Here is an 11,711-nt window from a genome sequence, read left to right on the forward strand (position 1 = left end):
GCTGTTGATGTTAGGCTGGGTGGTGCTACTGTTCGGCTTGCCGAACACATAGTTTATTTGGGGATCCCTATTGGTCGGTCTATGCTTGAAAAACGTCATCTTTTGCAGTCATCTGCAGAAGCGGATCTCTTTAGCGTATAGCCATGTTGTAGTTTATAAGCGTCAGTTTGATCGGCGGATTTTGGCCCATCTATATAATGCAATGGCACTACCTCATTATCTGTATCTAAGTCCCTTTTGGAGTAGATGCTCATACTTCGTTTTGATTTAGTTCAAAATTCATCTAAATATTGACGAAAGTAAAACAGTTTAAAATAGGGATGAAACCTTTTAATTGACAGTGAATAGATATAAAAATTATTTAACTATATTTCGAACACATATACAGTGTTCATCATCAGCAGTAAAACTACATCTAAATATTCCTTGAAATCTTCACCTGAATATCCTTAGCTTACGTAGTAGCAATATTTATAGCACAAGCGGTAGCATTAGTAGTAGTATCCAGATAGTATCTTGGAACACCCCCTTCAACACAAGCTAAAAGCTTCAACTTACCATAACCATAAAACATAAGCCATTAACCGTTCCTGAAGCATTGCTGATGTCTCTTAACAACCTGCATGGTTATAAAGTGTTTCGATTTAGCTCAATACGGTTCAGTTTAGTTAAGTTTAATTCACTATTCTCCCAAATTTTTCACCTTAGTACCCTTAGCTTTAGTAGCAGTAGTAGTAGTACCAGTAGTAATAAAGCAGTAGTAGAATTAATAGTAGTAGCCTTAGCTTTAGTAGCAGTAGAAGAAGCAGTGAACATCCCTCTCCTCAAGTCCTGGAAGTTTCCATTCAATACAATTAGCCGTTGCTATGAAATTATTGATATGTCCTTTCGATAACCTATACATTCATGTACTTCTTGTAATTTTCATCTTTATGCTCTTAGCTTTGCAAGTAGCTTCAATAGAAGTAGAAGTTGGAGGAGTAGTAGCGCGCATCTTCCCCTTTTAGCATTCCATTCAAGCAACTTCATTCTTGAGATACGCCTTTTTGACAAACTGCATGCACATAGTGTATTTGATTTAGCTTAAATTTCCCTCAATAGTCCCTCAAATTTTCATCCTCATAAACATAGACTTAGTAGTATTAATATAAAAATAGAAGTGTTGGAAAAAGGACACTAGAAATTCTGATGTCCAATCGAATGAGCCGCCTCAGAAATTTATAACACCACCCCTTCCATGCACATATTATATGTTAAGAATGGGCAACTGATATAACTCATAGCCCTTGTCCTGAAGGCTTTGTAAGGTTGTCGTCCCCAAAGCCATAATAACTGGACCTTTCAACAATGATGAGCAAAATGGCTATTTGATAATTTCGATTTGATGTGCTTGAGGACGTGATGAGTTTGTGTGTGTGTATGGGGGGGGGGGCTGGCTACCGTCCATTTAGTTTTAACTCTTAAAAAAGGCACTAAAACTTTTGATTTCCAATCGAATTAGCTCTTTTCAAAGTTTCTACAACAACTGCTTCTATACGAAGTGCCTTGGTCAAAAAAAAAAAAAAAGAAAGAAAAGTAGAACAAATAAAACATTGCGCCAATATCGCTCTTTAATTTGGCAGCGTTATTGCACTGGCTATTACCAAGGGTAGAATAAGTCCCCCTTCCACGATAAAAATTTTATATGTAAACAATGGGCGGATCGCGTAACGTATAGACCATGCCCAAGAGCTGTGGGGAGGGTTTTATCCCCATAGGCATATTTATTGGACCTTTCGACTATGCTGGACAAAATGACTGTCTCAAAGTTTTTATCAGATGTTATTGGGTAAAAGAGGCGAGGGAAGGGCCATAGTTGCCCTTTAATTACTTTTGAATCTTAAAAACCTCACTAAAACATCCAGTTTCTAATCGAATGAGCCCCTTCTGAATTCCTCTGAAAAATCCATCCATACAAAGTGCCTTGGTAAATATTAGCCTAAATAAAAAAAAAGTTTTTTCTACTGATAATAAGGAGCAGCATTAAAACATGCAACGAATAGAAATTGTTCCGTGTATGAGGTGGGCTACCTCCTCCTCAATACTCGTGTCTTCACGCTAAAGTATTTTAAAAGCCTTTAAAAAAGGTTCTGATTCTAGTTACTGTTTGGGTTCTGATTGGGTTTCGGGAATCGTTCTTAAAGAATTAAGACAAAAGGTTGAACTTTAGCGTGAAGAGCAGGGTATTTAGGAGGGGGCAGCCCACCTCATATAAGGAATAATGTCTGTTCCTTTTAAGTTTTAATGTTACTTCTTAATTTCAGTAGAAAAACTTGTTTCTTAATTTAATTTCTGATCGTTCTTCAAATAAACCCAGGAAATCCACCCCTCCGTGGAAGATCCCCCCCAAAAAAATATTTCATGGAAAGTTCTTCCCATGTAAAATTATTCCACTGAAAAAAAAAAAAAAAACCGGACAACTCCCGCCTCGTTGCGGATTCGCCCCAAGAAATTTCATGCTTACGATTCCGCCTGAAAAATACTCCTTAGCATACCTTCATTTGAAGAAAGACGTGTTTTCATTTAATTTCTGATCTCATCCTTCTTATGATCATGGAGGAATCCTCCTGTGGGGAAAACGTTTCCTGGAAATCCTCTTCTCCAAACAGAAAGTTTTTCCCGCATAAAATTTTCCCATGGAGGAAATTCTCCTTGTTATAATTCCCCCATGGAGATTTTCTCCCTAAGAAATCTTACCCACCGCTTAAAAATCCCCCAAACAATTCCAACTGCAATGAAAATTCCCCCGAACAATTTCTCCGAATCAGCTCCATTTGTAAATCTTGTGGCGTAATTTTAAGGGGTGTTTGATCCCTTTTTCGAAAATCCAGCAAATTGTAGCCGTTGATGGGTAAAACCAAACTTAATGAACATTATAATATCTGGAATCAGAATAATAAGCCAATTCTTTTGATATGTATATTGATATTACTATTCCGTTTTTAAGAGTTTTGGTTACTATTGAGCCGCGTGCTCCTTCCTTACCGTGATCCTCACTTATTGAGAAAAAGAATCAAACAGTTCGTGATAACGAACTGTAGTAAGGAGCGACCCGTTTCAATAGTAACCAAAACTCTAAAAAACGGATTGGATACCAATAGCTACATCAAAAGAACCGCATTTTAATGCCGATTTTAAAAATATAAGTTTCATCAAGTTTAGTCTTACCCATCAAAAGTTACGAGCCTGAGGAAATTTGCATTATTTTAGAAAATAGGGGGAAACACCCCCTAAAAGTCGTAGAATCTTAACGAAAATCACACCATCAGATTCAATGTATCAGAGAACCCTACTGAAGAAGTTTCAAGCTCCTATCTACAAAAATGTGGAATTTTGTATATTTTACCAGAAGGCAGATGACGGATGCGTGTTTATTTATTTGTTTGTTTGTTTGTTTTTTTTCCCAGGGGTGATCGTATCGACCCAGTGGTCCTAGAATATTACGAGAGGGCTCATTCTAACGGAAATGATAAGTTCTAGTGCCCTTTTTAAGTGACCAAAAAAATTGGAGGGCACCTAGGCCCCCTCCCACGCTAATTATTTTCCCAAAGTTAACGGATCAAAATTCTGAAATAGCCATTTTATTCAGCATAGTCGAAAAACCCTATAACTATGTCTTTTGGGACGACTTACTCCCCCACAGTCCCCGTGGGAGGGGATACAAGTTACAAACTTTGACCAGTGCTTACGTAATGGTTATTGGGAAGTGTATAGACGTTTTCAGGGGGATTTGTTTGGTTGGGGGAAGGGGCTGAGAAGAGGGGGATACGTTGGGGGAACTTTTCATCAAGGAATTTGTCATGGAGGAAGAAAATTTCCATGAAGGGGGCGCAGGATTTTCTAGCATTATTAAAAAAAAAAGAAAAAATAAATATGAAAAAATGTTTTCAAATAGAGGTAAGGAGCAGCATTAAAACTTAAAACGAACAGAAATTATTACACATATGAGGGGCTCACCTCTTCCTAATACCTCGCTCTTTACGCTAAAGCATTTTTAGTAATTCCAACTATTTATTCTACGGCTTTTGTGATTCAGGGGTCGTTCTTAATGAACTGGGACAAAATTTAAGCTTTAGTGTAAAGAGCGAGGTACTGACGAGAGGGTGAACCCCCTCATATATGTAATAAAAACATGAGAATACAAAAGTTCGTTACGTAAGATAATTTATAAGTTACGTATATCTTTTACTAATAAAAACATTCGTAAAAAATTGAAAGTTCTAGTTGCCTTTTTAAGTACCAGAAAAATCGGAGGACAACTAGGCTTCCTCCCCCGCTCTTTTTTTTTCTCAAAATCATTCGATCAAAACTATGAGAAAGCCATTTAGCCAAAAACAATAAATATACAAATTTCGCTTTAATTATTCCTCTGCGGAGAGCCAAAATCAAAACATACATTGATTCAAAAACGTTCAGAAATTTAATAAGAAACCCAGTTTTTTTAACTGAAAGTAAGGAGCGACATTAAAACTTAAAACGAACAGAAATTACTTTGTATATGAAAGGGACTTCTTCCTCATCAACGCCCCGCTCTTTAAACTAAAGTTTTTTACTGTTTTAAAAAGAAGAGTTGAGAGAAAGAGTCAGACTTTAGCGTAAAGAGCGGGGCGTTGATGAGGAAGCAGCACCTTTCATATACGAAGTAATTTCTGTTCGTTTTAAGTTTTAATATCGCTCCTTACTTTCAGTTAAAAAAAACTGTTTTTTTTTTATTTAATAATACATAGAGTCCACATCGCTGTTTGCTAGACAATAGAACTGCACATTTGATTGTTTAGACTGTAAAGTTTAGGTGAATTATTAAGTCCTTCCATTGTCATAATATTGTGAAAGATATTTAAACTTTGTATGGCAGTTCTCCTCAGTTGAAGCATTCTTGAAGCACTAAAAAACAAAAGCATCATGAAAAGTGGAGGGTGGAAGAAGGACAGCAGTCACTTTGTGTATTGGTTAATTTATGACAGTTTTAAGTTATGTTGCTCTTTACTTTCATAAGAATAACATTTAAAATTGAATTTCTGGTTGTTTTTAACACCAAATTCAGGTTGATGGACAATATGAGGCCGTACCCCTCAACTTCTCTTTTTACGCTATAATTCAAGTTTTGCCCAACAGCACTTCGAGAATAAGGGTTCATTATGATGTATTTGGCGTGTTAAAAAAAATAGGATGCTCTTAAATACGAGAGAGGCTGTAGCCCTTACGAAACTCCACTCTTGCCGCTAGGTTAAACTTTATATCAGTATGACTTGATACTTTATATCAATATGACTTGATGTTTAATCACTTTCGTTCCTGTTTAAACACCCTTTTTACAAAAAGATGGGAGCCGGAATCCCCTCAAGAGCAATATTGCGCACTTAGTCCAAATATAGTCCTCCAAATGAAGGGAGGTCACAGGTCAAGTCGCCCCTCTATACTTTTTCTTAAGGGGCTTTTATGGATAGTTCAAAACCTGGGCCTAAATATTCCACTGACCCTTGTCCTAGTACCTGATACGTAACTAAGCAATACTGCTTACCTGTTTGTATTAATACATAATCGGGCTAAAATGACGGTACAGGTTTTGTGGAGTGCATATATGTTTAGAAAAAAGTGCACCACCTCCATGCCGCTTAGTCACAGAGCCTGGGATGTTATAAAATTAGCCTTCCGATAGTCTCAGATTACTGTCTCATAATTTTGGCTGTACAGTGTTTTGACCAATTCCAAGGTTTTGACAGATTTTGCGCAAACTGCTCTTTCGCGGCGCAAAATGGCCAACGTTGGTACTTCGCTATGGCACAATATCCTTCTCTACTTAAAAACGCCAATAACATTTCTGATTTCTGCTAAAATGAGCAATCTTTCTACATTCTATGGTCACTAATTTGTTACGAAGACTCCTAATCATATAAAAAACATCCCAACGACCATTCTTCTTGGTAAACATAAAATATAGATAAGAGTTTGAAAGCAATGCTCTGTGATTCTTGGGACAGGTTGAATTTGACGGTTTTATTTTGTCAAGTTTATACCCCTTGTTGGGGGATGTTTTCCCATTCTTTAGAAAATACTGTTAATGGTTTGATGCTAATGATTTTTTATAGTTAACTACAAACTAATGAACTCTACATAGTTGAAATCAGTAAAAAAACGGATCTTTTCTATGCAAATATGCTTGCAAAATTGTTATTTTTAGAGCTTCAATCTCTATTGGCACAGGTCGCCCTTTTTGAACTGAATTGTCTCTTATTAGGTTGCTAGCTCCCGCTGCAACCGGGATTCCTACCAAAAAGTGTTCGACAAAAGTATTACAAAAACGATTTTACAAATATTAGATTTAGTCTAAAAAAATTAATATTACATAGTTTTAGATAAAAATCCACATTAACAATAACGTTACCTAGTTGCAGCCCATAAATGTCTCAAAAGCTGTTTTTTGTTGACTGTAATATTGATTCCTCAAATAGGACAATGAAGACTAATCGAAGGCAAAACTACGCTACTAATCCTAGGCTAAGAGTTAAGAAAGCACAGTATAATTGTTACAGCACAGAAATGCTGCCATTAAATACATCAGCAATGTTAAACATCAAACATCAGGATTAAATGCTGATGGATCAGCATCAACCCGTGCTTATCACCATCAAAAACATAAGCATTAGCATCAAAAGCTGTCTTAAAAATTCTCATTTTTAAGAGCACTGTCATCAATTCAAGCAAATTAAGGGGGAGGGGCTCTATTTTTCAAAATCTAGGGGTACAATTTTGTTGTTTTGTTCTATTTTTTCATTGATATTACCCAAAACAGCCATTTCTCCGTAATATTTTCAATGAAAATACCGATAATCTTGAGAGAACAATGCCCCCCCCCTCCCAGATTGACTACACTGTGTAAGAAGTAGAACGGTAGCAACCCATAAAAAGTCTTACCCTTCTGAGTGACGAGGTGAACTTGATCTAAACGAATGAGCCAATATATTAAGAACTAGGTGGTGAGCGGTAATAGCTATAACGATAGTCTTAAATGGAATTCGAAGCACGACATCAGTGTCACCACCATAGTCATTGTTCTTACATATAAGAAAAGTATAAGCTCTGGCCTGTAATCCTCTATTGGCCGTAGGTACAAATTGATTGTCCACTAGGAATGCCTAGAAATTGAAGAAGAGTATGAACTAAAATCTTATTAAAAAATAAGAAGAAACAATATTAGTTCTGAAGTTTAACTACAATATGTATTCTAGCGATACAATACATTGATTCCCAGGCATAAAGTGCTCATTAATCCTTACTGGATTTGAAATATAAGGACTGAAAAATATATGTGAAGAAAATCATACCCTGAATAGTATCCTCTCCCTCTACGGAATCTTAAATAAGATTGAACAATATCTGATTTCCAGAATCAACTTTAAATTTTCTCGGCATAGAATAAGGCACATTCCCTATGTTTAATTGAATTTTCTATTTCATTTGCCGACCTGATAACTGCAGTTTTCCGAAGTTCTTCCCCCGTCCCTCCTCCCCAAGGAAAGAAATCATGCGTTTGTGTCTGTGACTTTGCCTCTAAGATACAACTTTTTAGGTAATAATTCAAAAAAGCATTCCAAAATACCAGTTTTTCAAAAAAAAAGTAAAGAGCCACATTAAAGCTCAAAACGAGCAGAAATAAAGTAACGGTTAAGTTAAACTTAACCGACCAAAAATTACTGTCAAAGAATAAAAAAAAAACTCAGACAAACATAAACTAAAATACATAAATTCATAATCACACACTAATATAGATGAACAAATAAATTCTGAAACTAAAAATTAAAATGAACACTTAAGTCAAACTTAGAATGAACAAAAAAGCACTACGAACAGGAGTTTGACTACTGCCCACCCCAACCGTGAACTTTATAAGGTCTTTTTCGTCATTTGCGCTTTATTGAAAACTGTATGCATTTCGACAGTGTGCTTTAATAAAATTATAATTTTTTTATAATTTAATTAAATAATTTATATTAAATATTTTAAATATATTATATAATTAAATATTTAAATAATTTATATAAAATTAAAATTATAATAAAATTATATTTTAATTAAAATTATAAATAAACCACTAAATAATCAAGATGACAGGAAAGATATAATGAAAATAAACTGAATGTTTAATACATGATATAGTGGAAATAATTTTTTGAAACATTACTGATTCAAAATTCATAATTTTACTTAACAGTATGTTTCTTTTTCATTGTTGTAATCATACGAAAATGTTTTAGAACATATTTTAATTTCAGTAAAGGGTAAATGACACAATCTAGACCTTTAGAAAGTTTACAGTTAGAAGTGTGTGTAGTAGCCACAAGGTCCTGGTTGTACTAACATTTGTTCGTTTTAGAATTTTTAAGTACTTTTAGGATTTATTTGTTCATCCATACAAGAACCTGTTATCTTTGTGATTGATATAATTGTTTATTTTAATTTCAGTTCCTTTCGGGAATTTCTACTCCTCTTAAGTTCAAATAATAACTCTTACTTTTCTTCGGAAAACTTCTTTCAGGTTATAATTGGTTGCCGAAGTTTATTGCTGTTTAATCCAATGAATATTTCTGGCTTAATAATTAAAATTTCAGATACTAATATTTTAGACTGCTATCAGATGCTGAAAAAGAATTTGCAAACGAAATTTCAAAGGTAGTCGATTCCATTATTCATTCATAGGCTATTCTTTCTTTGCTGAGAACTGGAATATACCCTTTTCTCTGTGGCCCCTTACGGAAATGGTAAGGTAATGCGTCACTACGATTGCGGCTAGGTAGCCAGATTAGCAGCTCCGTTACTATTCGGAAAGGTATGTAAAACGGCTCTTTGCTTAGTTCAGATGTTTCAATAAAGCCATCAGATGTTTTACTAAAAACATTCCTCCATTCTTGATTGAGCCATATATTGATGCCAGTCGCCTTTGTTACGCGGACGAAATTCTTCTACAATCAGACGATCTTCAAGTTTTCAAAAATACAGTTGGCATAGTCTACTCTGGTCTCAATGAGATTGGGCTCAAAGTTGCCTCCTCTAAAACCGAGCTTGTTGTTTCTACAACCTCGCGTAACTATCGATGTTGGCCCAATAACTATTTTTGCATCGTCTTCTCTGAAATAATTAGATCTCCCGATTGGATAAAATGTTAATAATACTAAAACACTGGTTATCTCAGCGTTGAAAGTAAAGCTTAGAAAAGCCTGCAGACGGCTGGTTCAAGTTAAAGGCAACTTTGACAAAATACCTCTAGACAGACTCTATAATGCTTTTTTTGCCCCACATGTCATTTTCTTGGTCTTTTTACGTTTTTTTCACTATCTAAATGGAAGAAAACTTAATCTCTATTCTTATGGTTTTGGAAATATCTTCCGCAGTTGCTGCGTTGGACACACTACTGTTACATTTCCAGTAGATATGGCGTTTTTGATACTTCTTGAAAAAAGGACCAGCTTTTGAGAAGGTTCCGCGAGCGTCAAGCGTCCAGCAAATATTGTCCACTTTACACTTAACATTATAAATAATTGTGTTGTCTATGCAGCTGAGAAGTCTCATGAGTTGTTTTCTTGATAGTACTTTCATTTTTCTTCAGTTTACAATATCTTTGTACTCCTCTAAGTGTGCTTTATACTTGTGCAGAGGCTTGAAATTTTTTATTATTATAATGATTATTATTTAGACTTCCTATTTCCACTCTTTCTTCTGTCCGGCCAAAAACAAGAATATCAGTCTTAGATGCATTGAAAGACAAACTTACTTTTCCATATTTGAGACTAATCACAGAAAATTTCTCATTTGTTGACAGCATCCAGCTGAGGTTTTTCCAGCATCAGCATAATTAAGGAGATAATTATCCAGACCTCTAAATACGTAACACATCGTATCCCTCTTGTGAGCTTTTAGAACACAATTGTTGTAGAGAGGTTGTAACGTTATACCTCCTTGGCGGATACCTTTCCACACTCTAATCGAAGCTTTTCATGATATGAAATAAAAAAATTGTTTTTTTTTTTCAACTAAAAGCAAGGAGCGATATTAGAACTTAAAACGAACAAAGATTACTCCGTATATGAAAGGGGCTGTTCGCTCCTCAACGCCCTACTCTTTATGCTACAGTTTTACTCTTTCTTTCAACTCTACTTTTTAAAACAGTAAAAAAAATTTAGCGGTAAGAGCGGGGCGTTGAGGAGGGAACAACCCCTATTATATACGGAGTAATTTCTGCTCGTTTTAAGTTTTAATGTTGCTCCTAACTTTCAGTTAAAAAAACTTTTATTTAATTTTATTTAATTTATTTAATTTTATTTATTATATATATATATATATATATATATATATATATATATATATATATATATATATATATATATATATATATATATATATATACACGAATTAACTTACGTACCGAACTTCTATGTTGGTATGTTTTTATTACATATATGAGGGGGTTCACCCCCTCGTCAATACCTCGCTTTTTACGCTAAAGCTTAAATTTTGTCCCAATTCCTTAATAAAGACCCTGAATCACAAAGGCCGTAGAATGAACAGTTTAAATTAATAAAATTACTTTAGCGTAAAGAGCAAGGTATTAGGAGGTGAACCCCTCATATGCGTAATAATTTATGTTCGTTTTAAGTTTTAATGCTGCTCCTTACTTTCAGTTGAAAAAACTTTTTAATATTTATTTTAATTAATTACCGGAAATTTTCATGGTATTATTTAAAAACAATAGGAAATAAAATTTTTAAAAATAAGTTTTTTCAGCTGAAAATAAGGAACAACATCAGAACTTAAAACGAAAAGAAATTATTACGTATATGAAAGAAGTTGCCCCATCCACAAGACCTTGGTCTTTACGCTAAAGTTTTTGACTTTATGTCCTAATCCTTTAAGAACGATAACTGAAACACAATGACCGTTTAAATAAAATAATAAGCTTTGTTTTAAAATTCTAAAAAATTCTAAAAAAAAACTTTCTAAGTTTTAAGAAAAAAGTCAAAAAATAAATTCTAAAAAAGTCTAAAGAAATTCTAAAAAAAAATTGTAGCGTAAAGAACGATGTCTTGAGGAGGAAGCAACCCCTATAATATATTTAATAATTTCTGTTCATTTTAAGTTTTGATGTTGCTCCTTACTTTCAGTTGAAAAACTTGTTTTTGTTTTTATTCAATTACTTACAGATAGTATTTGTTAACGAGAAACATACTGAAGAAGTTTTTTTAAAGAAAAGTAAAGAGCCTCATTAATCCGAAAAATAGCAGAAATAAAGCCAAATTATCTTCAAAGTAAAAACTATAGTCTAAAAAAAAAAAAAAAAAAAAAAAAAAAAAAAAAAAAAAAAAAAAAAAAAAAAAAAAAAAAAAAAATACATTTTTTTTTCTATGAAAAAGACTGTCAATGGTGATTTGTGGTAGTTTTACACTTGGAAGATAAGAAAAACAAACTCGTAGAATTTGGCATCGCTTTCGTCCGTAAAAAATTCAACATTACGAATTTGTTGGGTTCCAAGCCGACTATCCTTCCAAAGAAAAACTAAACCTTCTTAAAATTTTGGGAACCATATGTTTTGGCTTAATTTTGATGATTGTTAATCTAGATTTTCTTCTTCTTCTTCTTTTTTTTTTTTAAATTTGGCGCCCGCTTCAGTCTTCAAGTCT

At 34.1% G+C, this 11,711-nt stretch overlaps 1 protein-coding gene across 4 annotated transcripts in view; it reads right to left on the reverse strand.

Moving 5' to 3' along the window:
• LOC136026702 (brefeldin A-inhibited guanine nucleotide-exchange protein 3-like) overlaps positions 1-11,711 on the reverse strand; it is a 197,688-nt gene that overhangs the window by 4,370 nt on the left and 181,607 nt on the right. For 3 of the 4 annotated variants that reach the window (XM_065703456.1, XM_065703458.1, XM_065703457.1), the window contains exon 28: positions 6,955-7,175. In XM_065703456.1, the coding sequence (XP_065559528.1) occupies positions 6,955-7,175 (221 nt within the window). Of the gene's footprint in view, positions 1-6,954; positions 7,176-11,711 lie in introns of those variants that run through there. The other variant, XM_065703461.1, reaches the window with a different exon arrangement.

Source organism: Artemia franciscana, chromosome 4 (assembly GCF_032884065.1).
Source record: "Artemia franciscana chromosome 4, ASM3288406v1, whole genome shotgun sequence".
Lineage (NCBI taxonomy): Eukaryota > Metazoa > Arthropoda > Branchiopoda > Anostraca > Artemiidae > Artemia > Artemia franciscana.